At 43.2% G+C, this 19,024-nt stretch overlaps 2 protein-coding genes across 2 annotated transcripts in view; both read left to right on the forward strand.

The window, feature by feature from the left end:
- Positions 1-735: 735 nt before the first annotated feature.
- Positions 736-6,689, forward strand: rnf6 (ring finger protein (C3H2C3 type) 6). The gene is made up of 4 exons (XM_035651744.1): positions 736-904; positions 2,022-2,180; positions 2,376-2,540; positions 2,995-6,689. Exons 2-4 carry the CDS (start codon positions 2,039-2,041, stop codon positions 4,839-4,841), a joined length of 2,154 nt encoding a protein of 717 aa, XP_035507637.1. The 5' UTR covers positions 736-904; positions 2,022-2,038; the 3' UTR covers positions 4,842-6,689.
- Positions 6,690-9,144: 2,455 nt separating this feature from the next.
- Positions 9,145-19,024, forward strand: part of atp8a2 (ATPase phospholipid transporting 8A2) — a gene marked incomplete in the record, with an annotated part of 42,176 nt that continues 32,296 nt past the window's right edge. Inside the window, 3 exon segments of the mRNA XM_035654945.1 lie at positions 9,145-9,366; positions 11,835-11,942; positions 16,888-17,065. Of these exon segments, the coding sequence (XP_035510838.1) occupies positions 9,324-9,366; positions 11,835-11,942; positions 16,888-17,065 (329 nt within the window).

The raw sequence follows: 19,024 nt of genomic DNA on the forward strand, positions 1-19,024 counted from the left end.
ATTTTGGGCATAGGCTACACTTTATTATTGTATATGGTGAATCAAGCTGGCACCAAAATACACTATATGATGCACTAATGCTGCTCAGCCGTAAGACATTTCATATATTATAATGTCACCTGGTATTATGTGTTGCAACTTCTTATCAACTTTAAAGTCAAGAGGCAAGGCTGTGTTAGGATTTAGGTTAATTTATGGTAAATAACTCAAATCCTTTATTTATGGAACAATAGCAATACCACAATGAAAAACAGTGCATTTAACGTAAACGCCCTGCATTCAAAATGTTGAATAAAATAATTAATACAGTTGTAAAAATGTCTCCCTTATTCAAAAAGAGTGTCTTATTTACATAAGACATTACAAAAAGATGTTCTTCTACAAAAGTAAACATTCAATTACACAACAGACAAGTAAATGTCTTGTCTGTTGTGTAATTGAATGTTTACTTTTTTAGTATTAGGAATATGTCTTGTCTGTTGTGCCTGTGCTATCTGTTTCATCGTGGGGTAGTGAGTGGAAAACGTTTCCTTCTCGATTAGCTTTATATGTCTGTCCATGTGAATATTGGACAATAAAGCTGACTTTTGACTTTTGACTACATAATGTACCAGCAACATGTTTCAAACTTACATTTAGAGGTTTCAAACTACTAGTGTCACAAAACGCAGTGAATTACCAAGACCCTTAGTTTGTCCCTCAGTCTGTGCCCATTCAAAGCGAAAACAAAACTTTCACAGCTTTTTGTTTTTGCAGCCGCAGCGTAACCTAGGAACCGATGTTAGCCAGGTCGACGTTGTTTCCGACGGACCGCGGGACGTCGCACCACTGGTCCCATCTTGGTTCGAGGGAGAAGAGAGAGAGAGAGCACAGCGCACCGTCCATATTACCGCTGCTTTGTCAGGTACTAAACTCCTTTTAATGTCACTGTCATCTCTCGTAGCGCCGCGCCGGGGCTGTGTGTCAGTCTCCGTGCACGCCGGCCGCCCCGTTAACGCGTCCGTCCCCGGTATTTGCGCGGAGATGTTCAGCCTCACCGGACTGTCGACGGACTCGTATTCGCTGATGTTAGACGCGCTAACGTGCTAGCGCTCGCTTAGCGACTTAAAAAGGCGCTGCGCATTCAAAACGACACCTCGCCTCCCCGACTGCTCTTTAAAATTAACTGTTGTGTGCTGGGCGACGGCGCCGCTAATGGTTGCCGGAGTTTACCGCGTCGCTTGTGTGTTTGCGCGTTAAAGCGGACACCATTCTTTGTCTTTGCTCCTCTGGTCTGCGTTTACACGGAGGAGACCGTTCACCGTGTCCCGCCTTCGTCGAGCGCTGATTGGACGGTTGCCGTGTCCGTCACGTACACTCGGCCTGTGATTGGTGGATAACCAGGATGACAACGCCAGTTTTGTTGCTTCATCCCCCCCTGCCTTCAACATGGCCTTCCGTAGCTTGTTGTAACTTGGCTAATATTAGCTCACATGAAGGCTGCGTTGTTGTTAGGGTGTCTATGGGTTGTTCCCCACAGTGAATTAACTCAGGATTTATCCACTTGTTTTAATTTAGATGGACTTACAGCGCTGGTCGTCGGGCTAATGCTAAAGATTACTGTAGCTTTGCCTTGTCTCTTACTGCTGGAGCCTTTCGATAGAAAATGGATGTCGTTGTCTTAACTGTCGTCCTTGGCTAGAGATTAGTCACTGCAAGGCTAAGGTAACCGAACAGCTCCTGGCTCCAATTTGTGCTCTAGTTTCTGATACAACTTAGGAAGTGTATCATATATATATTTATATATATATATATATCTATATATCTATATATAAATAACGTTAGCTGAGCAAAGCGTCTGTTCTGTATCTTTCCAGGAGAGAGTCAAATAATCAGGAGCTTGTTTTGTTCTCGAGCAGCACATTGTAATGACATATGACATGAGCATGTTCAGTTGAAGCGTGCAGCTGCAGGGGCTCTGTGACTGCAGAATGTAGAGCTGTAATAGGTAGCTTCAGATGACACTGTCCCCCATCTGTCAGCAGCACTTTTCACGGTGATGGACCCTCCTGGTGGGGGAGACGAACGGCGGAGGCAGGCAGAGCGTCTTCGACGGGAGGAGGCATACTATCACTTCATCAATGAACTGAGTGAAGAGGAGTACCGCCTAATGAGAGACAGCAACCTGCTTGGCACTCCTGGTGAGGAGAGAAACATCTTTCTATGTTAACACACTGGTTGGGATTACCAATCGGGCCTTTCCTTATATAAATATGTTCTAAACATATGGAGTTTACAAATTATAATGCCACAGTGTATGATACTGATAATCTGCTCTCAGTATAGGAGTAGGGTAGTTCTTCTTGACCCACTGTTGCTGTTCATATGTGTCACAGGGGAGGTGACGGCCGAGGAGCTCCGGCAGCGTCTTGATGGAGCAAAAGAGCGCATGTCGTCTCAGCCCCGCTCTGAGCAGCGCTTGCAGACTGCTGATTCTGGAGAACAGCAGGGAGGCAGCGGTGAGGGAGAGGAGAGAGTGGCTGGAGGGAGACGAGGAGCAGGTAGGGAAGGGGGGTGGGGTCTCTATCTGATCTTAACAAATCTGGCTTTCTCTTGCGTGACGCCATATGGCTTCGGTTAAATCCCTATTGATTAATGAAGAAGCCAAACATAATGTTTTAGGACTGAATTGTAAAACAACTGATAGCTTTCATCATGAATTCTGTAAAACTGGATTATTACAAAGCACTTGCTTATAAAAACTTGAGTGCCCCTGGAACATTTTTCAGACGTTATTTAGGACAATTATCAATTAATGTAATATTTTAGGCATCAGCTTTAACAAGGTTGCAATAGAACTTGTTTGACTGATACGAACGTATGAAACGGACTGGCTTAAGTGTTGTAAGTGAACACTGGGGAACATCAATCTTTTTCTTAGGGTACAAGAGAATAGATTTTTCGGTGAACACATAGCTTACATTTAGTTTACAGTCTCATTTGTTTTTGTTACAGGGGGCACAGAGCCCGGAGCAGAAACTTCTAATGGTGACTCATTACTGGAGTGGCTGAACACTTTCAGACGCACTGGTAATGCTACTCGCAGTGGGCAGAGTGGCAACCAGACATGGCGTGCTGTCAGTCGGACCAACCCTAACAGTGGAGAGTTCCGCTTTAGCCTGGAAATCAACATCAACCACGATCAGCCAGAGCCGGGGGAGCATAATGACGCTGCCGACACTGCAGAGCTGCCAGTGACCGCCCCAAACACAACTTCCCCCTCTATACGCACGGTTTCGTCTTTCTCCAACCCTCGCCCTTCAACCACGCCGAGGCCAACCCCGTACCCCACCCCCCGCCCAGCCCTCAGGAGAATGCAGACACGGCGTACACGCAGCAGCACTACCACCCTTTCTATGAGCCCTCCTGCACTTCCCGCGCCAATGACCACCCCAACTGCTGCTCAAAGGAGAGGTGCCACTTTGCACTCTTTAGCACCACCTCCCACTGTTCCCAACCCACCCCTCGATCAAAATACACCATCACAGCAAGCTCTCAATGCAGAAGTAGAGCAGGGCAGTGATGATATGTCTGCTTCAATAGACTGTCCCCGTGTGTCACCCCAGTCTGTATCTCAGGCCCCAGCAGCGGGACACGAATCACGTGGCAGTAGGACTCGATCGCGTGGTCGTGCACGCAGGGCCGCAGCTGGGGTTGGGGTTTCATCCCGCTTGTCAAGGCGAAGCCGTTCTCCCTTGCACAGAATACCTGTTGCCACTGCCGCTCCACCATCGAGCAGTGGTGTCAGTGGTTCTAGCGTGCACACTGTTGAGCCAGGCAGTGGCACCAGCTCTGTTTCCATGGAAACAGGAGAGGCTGTGGCAGAACCTGCAGCTCTGACAGAGACAGCTGTAGAGACGGGAGAACGCGAGAGTGAATCGCATGTAGTAGGATCAGGAAGTTCAGCTGTGCGACGGCATCCAACCATCATGTTGGACCTGCAGGTGAGAAGGATTCGACCTGGTGAAAACCGTGACCGGGACAGCATCGCCAGTAGAACGCGTTCTCGTGCACGTGTTGCTGAGAATACGGTCACATTTGAAAGTGACAGTGGTGGATTTAGACGCACCATCTCCCGCTCTGAGAGAGCTGGAATCCGTACCTATGTGAGCACTATACGGATTCCACTGAGGCGCATCAGTGAGACGGGCCTAGGGGAGCCCAACTCCACCGCCCTGCGCTCCATATTGCGCCAGATTATGACCGGATTTGGGGAGCTGAGCTCCCTAATGGAGACAGAGGCTGACTCTGAAACTGTTGCACCTAGCCACACAGATCCTAGTGGTACAAATAGTACCACCACCCCAACCAGTCGTCTTCATACAAATGAGAGCGCAGCTGGCCTGGTGGGTATAGGTGCGGTAGATCCGGAGAGGGTGGGGCTGGTGGGAAGCGAGGAGGACCAGGGAGGACAGGCCCGGCTCGGAGGAGCGGTGGTGAGCACGACAGAGGGACGGGCCTCCAGCAGAGACACCAACAACCTGGTAGAAAATGGTACTCTACCCATCCTGCGGCTGGCACACTTCTTTTTGCTCAATGATGAAGAAGATGATGAACACCCTAGGGGCCTGACCAAAGAGCAGATTGACAATCTATCCACACGTACTTATGGTCAGGCCAGCCTGGAGGGCGAGATGGGTCGTGCATGCAGCGTCTGCATCAATGAGTATGCCCAAGGCAACAAGCTGCGTCGCCTGCCCTGCTCCCATGAATTCCACATCCACTGTATCGACCGCTGGCTCTCTGAAAACAACACCTGCCCCATCTGCAGGCAGCCCATACTCACAGTGCATCATGACTGACCTATTGCTCACAAACACAACTGTTGTGTTCCTGGCTGGCTGAACTGAGCAGACCCAAGTGGGCTTTGCATGTACATAGCGCTTTCATAGTTACATTTCTTTGAAAATATCCATTGTGTTGAAGCTGAAGAAGGTTGAACCAAAAGTGCGGAAAAAAAGAAACTATATAATGCAGAGAATTAACAGAACTTTATTTTTTTAGACTCTTTGTTTTCAGCAACTTATTGTTTTATTTTCTTCTTCCTGTGACCTGTTTGGCTGGTCTCTGTCACAAAGCTTCAGAGCCCATGTCAATGAATGGCATTAATGCTTAAGGAGCTCCTGTAGCCGCTGCTGACTAGTCTCACTTTAACTCTTTAATGTCTGATACACGTGACGTCTCTTTGTCACAACGGGACTACACAGATCACTTCTAGACTTGATTTACTCAGTATGAGCTGTAAATAACCACCACTGCTTATATTTAAGGGTTTTGAAGCAAGATGCTCCTCACATGCCATCTGTTTAGAATGGAAGTAGGAAGACTTTTTTTTTTTTTTTTTACATCGACCATTTTAATGCTTTGGCATCCATTTTAAAGTGTCCCTTTAAAGTTGGTTAAGAAATGTATGATTTATTGGGATGTGTATGAGCTATGTATTTAAGTTTGAAATGAGTTTTATTCTGTATGTCTAGTAATATCTGTTAAGCCCTCTCCATACATTTGTCCCATATAATTGCAATACAAAATTCATCCACGTCATCCACAAAAATCAGCCACTTTGAAATCATTGACATTAACCATATAAGCAGCACAATTCAAATGAAATACAGAAGGCATGTGATAATCAGGAATTCAAAGTTGTAATTTAGTATGAGTTGTGCAATATGGAGAGAAAAGACAGTATTGTTTGTTTTGCTGTTCATTGTTGTTTACATTGTAATGCCTGATTATCATCTCCACTTAAAAACAAAGTCTTGTTTACCCTGAAATCAATGTTTCCTGTTGCTGTTTCGAGTCCATGCCCGACAGACACCCTGGGATCTGTGTCATGAAGTTTCATTGCGTAGTTAGCCTGATACATCTTCTAAGCAAAAACCTGGAACGTGGAATTAGAAAAATAAAAATAACAGAGTTTTTCCAGTTGTCCAGCTAACTCCGAAATAGGTGCTGGAAAATGTATGTTTTGAGCATCTGTTGCAGCTCTGACTGCAAAACTACATTTTCTGCTATTGAGAAGCTGTGAACAACACATTTCTTTCTAATCAGTTCAGTCACAGTCGCAGTCTATTTCAGTTCCAGTACCAGTGCAACACCCGAACAAGGCAATGTTAGTAATATGATATTCCTGTACGCTTTTTATGGTTTGTTTTTTACAAGTGTGCACAGATATTGGACATTTCTAGTGAAGCATAGATGGATTATTTAGCTGAACCACCTACTCAGTGTGTTGCCACCAGGGCCACTTTGTGCATCGACAACAGTACACAGGAGCTACAACATCTCTGCAGTTAAAATGTCCCTAATAAAACTGCAGGAATGATGCAGTATAATATGTCAGATTGTGTGAGAGTGGGGTAAGTGCATATGGTTGAGTTGTGTGTGCATGTGAGTGTGTGTGTGTGGGTGCGGAGGAAAGGTCCCAGTAAACCTGGTTCTCAGAAAGCTTCTGTTAAGCTAGTGTCCACCATGGAGACTTGGAGAGAGTTGTGGCCACTCGGTTAAGAAGTGAATATTTATTCTGTTCCTATTTAATAAGATGGAAATCAACTTTTGAAATATGAATATGTATTATGTTACAATGTGATGAGAGTAAATGAAACCGTTAAGATAAATATGTTACTATGTAATAAAATGAAGACATGGGATTTCTTCTCTGCTCCTTAACAATGGAATAAAATGCAGCTTTGTTATGCCTGGAAATCTGCTGTATATGGGTATGTGTGTGTGTTTGGTGTGCGCAGCCAACTGGTCAGCTGGTTGTTGGTAGTTATCCTTATTATTGGAAAAATACGGGCTTTGAACGAAACTACAACATTTTTCAACCAATAACGTATCGATAAGAAGTGAATAATGCTGCAGAATGGGTTTTAAAGGTTTCTGTGAACGTTTTTGGAGCTTTTTATCGCCGTGAAACTTCCTGTGGGGTGAGTAGCTAAATACTCACCATGTGTATTAATGTTATTCCTTTAATATTTAACCAAGTTCATGTTACCTATTCTAAGAAGAAATAACTCAGTACCTCTCACAAAAAGACATGTTGCATTTTCTAAATAATCAAACGCACCTTCAGTTCAATACGCACAGCCACTTGGTTTGACCATCAGCTTGTGGTGGCTAACTGTCACTGTTATGATTAATGACTCTTCTCTTCATGTTTTAGCGTCAGCCATTTTGCTTTAAAGATGTAAGATAAGATTACATATTGATCCCCCATAGAAGAAATTCAAGTTAGACAAAGCAGCATTAGTGCAAAAGTACAATAAAGAATCACAAAATAAGAATATTATAAAATATATATAATATTTATATTTATATGATATTTATAATTATATATATAATATATGCAGTTTAAGGATACAGTTTGTGCAAGTAGTTGAATAATAAGGAGGTGTAAAATAAAGTCCTAAATATTGGCAAATTATAGAATAACAGTTGTAGTTGAGTACTATAACATTTTCCTTTTATATTAGAAAAATACACCCAGAATTTGAAAACATAAGAGACATAAAGAAACTGCCATATTTACTTGGGGAAATGCCCAAATGTGAAATTATTGCTGCAAGATGTACAAGTGGACCCTGAGGAACACAACTCTATTCATTTATTTTTAATTGGTAATTGTCAACTTTAAATTTAATTAATATTTTAATATGAACATATTTATTTTTTGTTTTTGCAGTTATTATTTTTGTGTAAATAGTTTGTAAATATTTGAGTGACATTTTACTAGTATAAAGCACACAAACACACAAACAACAGTAACACATTGAAGTGATTTACTATATTTTGCGTCCTGTACACGGGGGCGCGCACGCACCTGGCGCGCCCCCGTGTCACTGCCACTGTCGTAAAGTCAAACAGGACACGAGCAGACTGACGTTGCATCAGCCCTTCAAAATAAAGGCTCATTGATAGTTTTCTTTGAACTTTGAACTCTCTTAATGCAGTCCTGCAACTAGCAGTTACTTCCATCATCAGTGAATTTGCCACTTAATTTTTTCAACTGATCAATTCTCAATATTCATTCATTCATTTTTGTAGTTTTATAAAACCAAGTTGGCATCTTATTCTGTTCCTATTAATAGTTGAAACTCTAAATACATTCAATTTAAAATTAAATAAAACTATGAAAAAGCAACAAACTTCACAACTAATAGGCTGAAACTAGGAAATGTTTGGCATTTTTGCGTGACGAATAACCTAAACGATTAATTGATTATTAAAATGATCAAAAATCGTTTCAGCTCTAGTTTAATGTGACGTAAAGAACACAACAGAGGTGTCTCAAATAGTACAAATCAGTAGGAGTAAAAGAAATAGTATTTAACTGATAAAAGTGAATAACTTACATGGTATGTAAATTAAGATATGTGGTAATCATAAGGGGATGCTTCTTGATCATGGATGTGTGCTCTTTTTTTTCATTTGGCTAAACATAAAAACAAAAATCTGATTGTGTCACAAAAAGCGTAATGTGGACTATTTTGACAGATTATTGTCAATATAATATAGTGATGAAGGCAATTTAGATGTACAGTAAAATGTGACTCCTTTAAATGCCCTATGTTTCCTATAGCCTCATTTTTGGCTTGTATCCATTGTGTTGATATATTAAATGTTAAAAAGAAGTAAACTGTGGCACCTAGGATATTTAATGATATAATTTCTGAAAGCTATTAAAATATATGAACTTGATAAATACAGCATATTTGGCTAGAAAATATAATTAATAATAAGATAAGATAAGATGGGTTACCACAATGGGGAAATTCCAATCTTACAGCAGCAAAGTGGATAGAGAAAAAAACAGTATAAAGACAGTATAAAAAACAGTATGAAAAAATAATATAATATACATTATAATATACATAATATATAATACATTTTAATGAAGTAGCATTTTATCTACATAATGTGGCCAAACCAAATACTATCAACCTAATGTGTCAAAGCCAAATAACAGCTAAAAGTCTCATTTCTAATTAATAACACTAAAGATTTATAACCCTCCCCCTTGACAGGCTCTAAACCTACTTTATTCTGAAAGCAGTGACCGGACGTGGCACACTCCTTTTCCCGTCTAACTTGACGCTGGCTGAAGCAGCTGCCCTTCACAACATTACCTCCGCGGTCCATCCGAGAAATAATGATCCCCGAGCGGCAGCAGCGGCAGTCTGGGCCCGGAGTAGCTCCCTCCTGCTCGGTCGGTGAGCCATGAGCATGCCACCGCTCCGGCCTCCTCGTCCCAGCCTCACCGACAGTCGTTCACCACCAGCAAGATGTATTTCAACCGGAGAGCCAAAAAGATACACAGCGAGGGAGGTAAGCTTCCAAAACAAACAAACATATTTTATTATTAAATCTTCGCTCGACCGAGATTCCGGCCGCCGTTTGATTCGTGACCTTTTATTGCAAAATCTGGTTAATGTGAGTGTTAATAATGGGCCTGTTTATTGGAGAGGGCCTGTATATAATCGTGCGTATGTGCTTGGCATATCAACGGGGGATCGGTGCTGCCCGGGACTGCGGCATGCATGTGGGTTGACTTGCTGTACCGGTATTTATCCTCCAGCCTCACTCATTTATTTATTTATTTATTGTTTGGCACCGGTTGAGGATGCAAGGGCAAGCAGACTGCAGGTGTCTGCTTCAGGTAGCACCGCCTGCTCTTTGCATAAGCTGGTATGTTCATATAGATACATGTAGGGACCCGTGCTGTGCTTTAACATCACGAAAAGATAACGGCATGTTTATTCTTGATAGGGTGAACGTGATGTATGTTATATGTGTGTGACCTTATCACTATTTAAGGAATGTGCTGTATTTCCTATGGCATCACTGTGGTATTATATAATGTTGTTGCAACAGCCTCTTGTATCTAGAGCTCCTGAATCGCATCATATGGGGTGTTTTCACAAGAGCTGACTGCCTTAATATGATGATTCATTGACATGCTTTTACGTACACATTAACTAGATATAAGTGGATGTTAATTTGCATTTCAAATGTAAAACCCAAGCTCCTATAGATCAGTACAAGAACAGCCTATTACCTCGCCGACTTAAAAAAAAAAAACACGTGACCGCCTAAAGAGCGCTCTTTATTCTGAGCCCGTCCGGAAATGGATCTCACCTCACCTTATGTCCAGAGCCTGTATTCACATCACAGTACTTTACACACACGTGTTGGAGAGGGATGGCTCAGGCTCTGGCTGACACAGGCCCCGTGTCTGCTAGAGGCTGTTCATTTAAATAAACCCTCCATGACACACTGTATATAGCGGGGTCTATAGACTCTTTATTTGGGGAGAAAATAGCTCATATTCTCCCCAGAGAAGGAGCTGGAGAGAGAATGGGGATGTTGAAACACAAGGCTGTGTCAGATGATTTCACACATGGCAAACTGACATCGGATTGGATTGTCCTAGAAGAGAGGAGCATGTGTTTGGTTCATCCAGTGGCTTTTAATAGTGACTGGCACATATTGTCAGGCTGCTTTGCTGTTTTGTGTGTGCGCATATATGTGTGTGTGTGTGCGTGTTGCTGCATGCCTCATGCAGCTTCCAGAAATAGAAAGCAGGGCAAAATGTGAGCAGAGATGAGCGCCAACTGGGCCACGCTGTCTTCAGGCTAGAGTTTCCCATATTTATTTGTTGTTAAAAACAAACAAACACCACAGGGTCTTTTCACACTGGGGCAGCACATTTTTCCCAGAAGAAAAGTCACAGGTTTCTAAAGGCAGAAGCATATGTGTAGTCTTTAAAAAGTCCACAACACTTGTTTAAGTAGAATATCAAATGGCTTCACAAGTGACTCACGCCGCTGTTGTCACTTGTTTGTTTGTCGTGTATATTATGCGATATTGATCGGGCCATGTGGCAGAGCTTTAATTGTGAGATTCACTAGTTTTCTTCTTGTTTGTCTCAGAGCAATTGATGTGGGGCTTTCAGTAACTTCAGTGGAGTCTTTTGCTTTAATGGGGTCTAAATGTTATATAAGACTGTTTACACCGCCATATTTAAAGCAGTCTCTATTCTACCTTTACTGTAATCTCTTGGAGCTTGACCTCTTGATTCTTTGTTCCAATTAGCGAACTGCACATCCCTGGTAATGACATCTGCCACTACCAATCAGTCACATTCACCCACACTCTCAAATACATTCTCACAAAGCAACAATTTGTTTAAGAAGACCATAAACAGGTGTGTTTTGATAGCACCTTTTACACATGAGTACTCACAAACACACATGAACCCTTTCCCACATTGGTTGAGAAAGCATTTTAGTTTTAACTATGTTAAAATATAAAACTAAACAAATTGTAAGATTGTCCTGGACATCACACAGGATCTGTATTTAGATGTAAGAGCACATGTGGTGTGGTGTTGATGTGTCTGTCTAGTTAATGCAAGTCATGCAGCTCAGCTAACTGTCAACAATACATCTGTTTTGGGAAGATAATGACTGGTCGTCATGGCTGCCAAGCTACTGAAGATGCCATTTGGGAGATAGAGGCCTGATAAATTGCAGCATGGAGGTATTTACACAAGTTGGACACAGGGGGGCACTCTTGGGCAAGCTGCAAAGTCCATATCTGTGTGCAACTCTTTCGGTCTTTCTCATTCAGGCACCAATCTCATCTCACTATTAATGCTTCCAGTGACAGACAAATACAAACACATGTGCAGTTCAGTTATTGGCACATGGATGTGTTGTGTGCGGTATGTGTTTATTGACTTGTTGTCTTGTGTGTGTTGTTTTCTCCTGCCGCGGCCTCTCTGGCGCCCACAGAGCAGTTAGTGTTGACCACCCTTAGGCAGGAGGCTTCTGAACTGCAGGACCCAGGCCAAGGCACCGGGGCTACCATGCGTGCCTGCCTCACAGACAGGTTTGACAAAAGTGAGTTTGCTCGAATTAGACTGGATGACGCCCATATGTGTCCGGAGTCCCAAGGTGCATGCGGCCATGCGCAACGGCTAGCAGCAGGTGTCTCCCAACCCCCGGCCCTCAAGAGCTACGACAGTTACTTACAAGAGTGTCTCTTGGTTCTTGTCTGCAAAGGTTAAGACATTATATTCCTCCTGTGGACCCTGAATAATCTGTAGCTCCTTGGGGCCTGGAGTGATGAATGCTGAACAGGAATCAACCCTCACTGCATGTGCTTGTAGATGGTGGTGTGACCAAACATGTCCGACTGCTGATGAAGACGGCTTAATAGGCAACGGGGTTTTTAAGCAACACTTTCAATGTGAATTCATATGCATGCTATAGAACACAACACATGCATGCATGGACATGGCGTGCCCGAATAGAGCATGTACATGTCATGAACATTGCTGCATGCATATATGACACACAAGTGACTGAGCTGGATTTAGAAAGGGGGCAGGGGAGTAGCTGCATGTTGGGGCTTTGCATGTTCTCTGGCATCAAAAGATGTATGCTCACCTGTGTTTGGGTGTGTGTTTGTGTGTGAGAGAGAGAGAGTGTGTCCATAATACAATGTCAATGTGTGTGTGTGTGTATATGTGCATATGCATACATTAGTGTAACGTGTTTGTGTGCGTGTTGTAGTCTCACCTGTAGGATTATCAGGTTATGGATTAGCAGTAGGTGAAGTTGCAGAGCAGACACTGGGGGGATTAGCATGCTCGCTCACTTGGCCCGTAAGAGGCTTTCTTGCCTTACTCCCTACTCCGTTACAGTGGAAAATGGACCCACTGGGAACGTTTGAGGATAGGTCAACCAGGATCGGCAAATAGGGCCTGCAGGTCACCTAGGAGACCAGGACAGCCATGGGACGTAGGGGTCATCCAAGGAGAAAACGCTCTGTTGGTAATGCTTTTCTGACCACACAGTGTGATTGGGGACTGGACTGAGGCATATGGGGGAAGATGTTTTATGTTTTATTTAATTTAATTGAAGTTGTTGAAATAAGTGAGGTGGTTTAGTTCAGTGTTTAGCTCAAGAACACCTGTGTAAATTAGAGGATTAAAACCAGAGACCTTGCTGTCACGGGGGAATGATTCCAAAAACTTTGCGGTCATGTTTGCAAGAGAGGTGGACAAAACATGCTGGGATGAAATAAGCACAGTATATGCAATATACTCAGATTTGACATGCACTGTTTTGACACTTATTAGGATAATAAAAATGTGGTAACAGCCAGAGTATCGGTCCTCATGTGGCTTGTGGGGGTGGGAGTGCTTCGGCAGCTGGGGATAATTGTAGCTACTCTACTATAACTGCTGGTATGATAAGTAGATATTTCCTTTCTGGCACATCTTTGCGCTGGGTGTTTGGAAGATGGTGCATCTCTAATAGACATGTTTTAATTAAATGTGTAAGCATCTCAAAAGCTATGTTTGTGCCATTTTAAACACAATTCTGCAATCGTACTAATTGACTGAGGGAGACGCCGTGTGACATGTGAGTCGTTCCTTGAGTGAAGGCTGGAGCACAGCACCCTGGCAGAGTGTCTGGTGAAATATGCTCTGGACATACTGGGAAATGTAGATGAATTATGCAGCCTGCCGCTTTCAATTATTTAGAAGCCTAGTCTGCTTTTTAACAGTTAAAGTTTGGCGCGAAGCCACGGCAGTTGGGCTCAGCCCAAAACAAAAAGTCAGTATTCCTTTTTAAGATATTATGAAGCTTCTGATTAGGTGGCATCTTCTTCAAGAGACATGTATGATGGATTTCACTGCATTTTTCACTTGTTTTGCTTACTGGAACAGGTAATTTTATCTACCCATTGTGTTAGATGTGTTTGGCTTAATAGGCTTCTAATGACACGTGTATTCGTGGTAGAGAGATAGGGAAAGGGCTTTTAAAATTCTCTACATAATGGATGGAAGTTTGATTATTGGTGCATAGGATTGTTCTTAAGAAAGGGGACAAGTCTTGTTTGAGCCTCACCAACCAGATGGGTAGCTGGTAGTATCTTGCGAGCAGGGTTAGGGTTAGTTGAGGGTGGATCAGTCTAGTCTTACCTGTTCTGGTCGCAGGTTATCAGACCTATGGTACCTGTCGGGCTAGCCTGAGTTGCTTCATGTGTAATTGACCTGGCTGTGCTCTGCTGGGGTTTGCTGCTGACTCATTGGAGGCATGTCAGTAATGAGTTACGGAGGTGACTGTGCCTCTACTCCATCAGAGATGAGTAACCGAGGCATTGATCTCCTCAGAAATGAATCAGAGCTGAAGTGGGCTGCTGAGAAAGCCATTATTGATCTGCTTAGAAAGGTTGAGTCTAGAGGGGTTAAAAGGTGGATTTCTGTTACAAGGTATAGGAAAAAGTAGATAATTCAAGAGCAAAAGCAAAAGCTATAAAATGGAAGGAGAAACAGAAAGTAAAAGGTGACATTACAGGTAACAAAGTTCATTGCCCTACACTACCTTTTTAACCTTGTACCACCCTTACTGATTTCCTTACAATCACTTGTTATCCTGACCTCAGTGCCGTTTGTGGTGTGGATTGCTGAGCTGTGATTGTGACTTATAGCTCTGTTCGGTCCAGAGGTAATAGCCTGGTCAGGAGATATAGAGATGGGATAGGCTGCTTATTATCATTTTGCTTGGATAGACTTTGACCCTTGCTCTGTACCTTCTGTGGACATTATGTGGGCTGGTGTGAAATAGCACTATACAAAGGTTGGATTTTTTAACGGTGTTAAATATCAAGTAGGTTTCTTTTGCAGAGTTAGAGTGTCAAGGAACTTGACAGGTTTAACTCTAATAAATGTAAGAAAAACAAAGACGTAACCCAAAATAACCCAGTTGCACTCAAATCAGTCAGTCAAGATCTACTGGAAGAAATAGAATATAATATTTATAAGTTTGTTTTCAGTAGTGTATAATCACCTAAAAAATAAGAATTGTTGTGTTTCCATTATCTTAGAATGAGCTGTTTTTATGTATAGAGGGAGCGAGGCCTCTTCTGTCGAACCTGCCCCCAGAATGGACAAACAAAATACTTTTTGCGTCCACCGTGAGCGAAGTTTCTCCTATATGCTTGGAAGGCGAGCGGTACATCCCACCGGTCCTTTTAATGTCTCTTTCAATATAAAAGTGGATCTGTAGTGATGATCGCACATCCAGTAAATAAGCCCGGCTGGCTTATATCTGGGTCAATTTACAATTCCTCGCCTACTTTAGAACAATAAGCTTGAGTGGAATATAATGATATTAACCGAATTGTGGTTATTTATGAGGGGAAAGAATTACCCGCCTATTGTAGGAATGTAGTGCTGCAGAAATAGAGTTTCAGGACTGTGGAAATTCAATCTGCTAAACCCTGGCAGTGCTTATTCTTTTCTAAATTATTTATGCAATTAGCCTGTTGTTGTTTTCACTCACAGACTTGCACACAGACAGCCATGCACAGATCCCAAGAAATGATACAAGTATCCGAAGAGGAATTCCAATAATCCAATAATCCATTTTAGGAGATGTGTAGTGATGCATTTTATCTAACTCGATTAAGAATAGGCACGTTTTAAGGACTAGTGGACATATAAATGCAGCTAAGGCTACCAGATAAATGCCTTCTAGATAACATTATATTTTTTCACTACACATGACACATGAACTATCTGCATTTATGCAAACTAACGATCAAGATGTGAAGACCAGAAACCTGTAGGCGAACCCTGCTGTTGCTCAGGCATCACAGTGGAGGGGAAGCCACATGAAGTGATCTCCTGATGGATGGCTCCGGCCTCAGGAATGTCATTTGACCCATCTGTGCCTGACCACAAGACTTAAGGCGATATCAGGCTTCTGGCCCTTTAAAAGCGGAGCCCCGGCTTTGCCCCCTCAGCGGCACTGAAGGAGCTCCATATGGCTCCCTCTCGTTGTCTGGACTTGCAGCAGTGAGCCGCCCAGCATCAAATTGGAGGGAGGAGATCGTCCAAATCGCGCCCGATAAAAGCTTCCCGAGGCGGCAGGTGGCCAGATGACACGGCAGTGGAGCTTGGCGGGCCAGTATCTTTCACCAGGGCCGGGAGCTTCCTCTTCAGCGAGGCCGAAGGAGGAGGGAGGACGCACGGGCGCGCTGCTGCATCTGTCCTTGCCCAGGTTCGGCGTTATTATAGCAGCTGAGTAAACTGTGGCGTCCAGACCTGTTTGCGTTGCTCTCACTCCCGCACAGTGTCTCTGCAGAAGTGCACATATTGTATCCCGTTGTTGGAGGCACTCGGGGATGATAAATGTCCCTGCTCCCGGAGCTTGTGCGTGGGTGAATAAGCGGAGATCACGACGCTTTAAAATGGTTGGAGATGACAAAGCGAGGCGGGCGGGGAGGCTGGAAGTCTGCAGAAAAAGCGTGTTGCATCCTCTCATCTCACTTTAAAAAACAAAACAGTAAATTAAAAATGAAAGATAAGCTACAGGCAGCTTAATGACAGTCGCGACGTGCACCGGGTCTTCTCTGTATTACATATGGACAAGTTGACGTGCTAAACAACACAGACAACCCCCGGTGTGTTTGTTCGCCATTGTGCATCCCTCAGCACATCCATTATACGCCGGGGGGTCCCGTGGGCGTCGCGAAACGCGCGTGTGTGCATTGGCGGTACCTGCACAATAATACGGAAAGACAAGGGGGGCTGTTTGTAACGGAAAACGTCATTGAATCGTCCCTACCGGCTTCAGCATACATCAGCATACAGTAGCCTCTAGTACTCATCAGTCGCCTTCGCTTTTGAACTGTAAACCACGTCTCCCGTCTATGTCTCTGTCCCTCTCTCTCTTTCTCTCTCCCTCCCTCTCTCTCTCTCTCTCTCTCACTCCCTCTCCCTCTCTGTCTCTATCTCTGTCTCACTGTCTCTCACTCGCATTCACTCAGCCTCGCCTCTCTCCCATCAATCCAACGGTGCAGGACCCGCTTGTTCGTCCGCCGGTTACCGCAAGGCAGATGATGAGATGTCCGGGACCACTTCCCAGGCGGATCCCATAGACGCCACGGCGCGGACGGTGCTGCTCAACCGGCCTCAGAATACCAAGTTCTGCGACAACCATGTCAGGTAGGTGTCCCCTCTACTCTTTTACCGACTGCACGGTTTACTGTGATGCATGTTGTGTTGGCTTGTATGCACTGATTTTTTATTTTCGTTGGGTGTTCACAGTCAGCTGTGTATAAATAGTAAGCCTAATAGATGAATGGCCAGTAGGGAGAGAGTTATGCAGATGGCTTTGTTTCCCAGAAGTTTTAATCCCAGCAAAATATATGTATCAACAGATTTGTGAAATCTCTGCTCATCTTTAAATATATATATCTTTGTTTACTTTGTGTTTAATGAGAAGGTGATATGCTCATGCGGACTATAGGCTATCTACTTTTTTTTTTTTTTTGCTCCTTGCCTTTTCGAGGGAGGTCAGCTTTCTGTAGGGATTCTGTGTCTTGCTAAAAGAATGAGGATATTTGCTCAGATAGGTTTTACACCCATGTTGTTGGGTTAAATGGACTTTGTATGTTTTGCTTCCCCATGTGCTACAAGTAGACTTTGGACCACTGAGATTCCTCTCTTATAATGATATCTCTTTCTTTTAGTTTAGCCCTAAATCGCAGCAAAAAAAAGGAACTGAAAATGAAAGTGTTTTGAAGCTCTACATTAACATTAATTATATAGGATAGCTGAAACTATTGATAATGGTATTTAATAACTCACCTATTAGGTGATTATTTGCAACTGCAGCGGCTGCAAGGGGGCGAGTCTGTCACTGCCTGAAGTCCACCTTGAAATTCTCAGTAGAGAATTGCTGGCTTAACAACTTAACATGGTCGCATTGCCTAATCTATATGTCCTTGTGAATATTTAAGGCTGCCAATAAACGTAAAGTAACTACACTTACATTTGTTTTCATAAATTACGGAAAGCTGTGTCTATCTGGTCAAAGGTATAGTTTGTGTGTTTGTTGTTTGAGAAATTTTCAGGGGTCAATGTAGAATGAATGACCCTGGATTTCACTGAGAATAAAATCTGTCTGATTTGATTTCTCAGACATTGAAATTGGAAGTGTGATTTTCATAGTCATGACTGTCTGTGGTCTGAGCAGCTGAGGCAAGCAGTAGACTACAAATCTTAGACCATACTTCATAAGAGTATCATTATTTCACATATTGTGCTGGTGTGCCTTGGTGGCCCCCTGTGTTTCAGCAGTGAACATCTGAGTGAATTTCCGGCTTGCATGTAGTTATGTCATAGCCAGGGTCATGGGCACAGCCGAATGGCATGTGCTCCAGTACAGAAGTCTCTTTTATCAACATCATCCCAGCTGTCATCTGCATATTTTATAGGCTCAGTTGTGGTCCTAAATGCTAAGTTGCAGTCAGGCAAACAGTATTAGAGTTTCATTTAGACAGACGCCAACTTAATTTATACCTTTTTATTATTCCTGTTTGTATGTACAAACTCTGCCTGGCGCCATAAGGAGAGCTAGGCTCATGTTTTCATCAGTTGAAGGCTTGTCGTTAGTGGCATTCATTATTGCCAGGAGATTCAATTTCACTTTTAAAAGAGCCTATTTCAGCTCTACAAATAAGATTAAGGCGGGTGCTGCCTGGCTGATCTGATTGGATCACGTGTGGTGTTCTGCCCGCGCTGCATGCTGATTGGAGAGTCAAAAGCACTCTGGCTCCAGAGGCATGCCCTTTGATGTCCCTGTGTTCCTGTAACTCTTTAGTTTATGTTTTAAAGGTTCAATAGCCTTATTGATTTTTCAGAGATTAAAGCCTTGTAGCTTTTATCTGTACACTCAACTCACCTCCTCTCCATTCCCTAGGTCTTACACTTCTATATTTCATTGTATGCAGTTGTTTTTATACAACCTGGACATTAGGGCTACTCTCCTGCGCACAAATGCAAGTAACCTGCTCGGTTATTCTTGAACATGATCATTTCTTTACAGACACTTGCATTTTTCAACTTAATGTCTACCCTACTCCTCTTTGACTCCAGTCCAGTGTTTTCTTTGAGCCTATA

Source organism: Morone saxatilis, unplaced genomic scaffold (genome assembly GCF_004916995.1).
Source record: "Morone saxatilis isolate NCDOM2014 unplaced genomic scaffold, NCSU_SB_2.0 Contig0, whole genome shotgun sequence".
Lineage (NCBI taxonomy): Eukaryota > Metazoa > Chordata > Actinopteri > Moronidae > Morone > Morone saxatilis.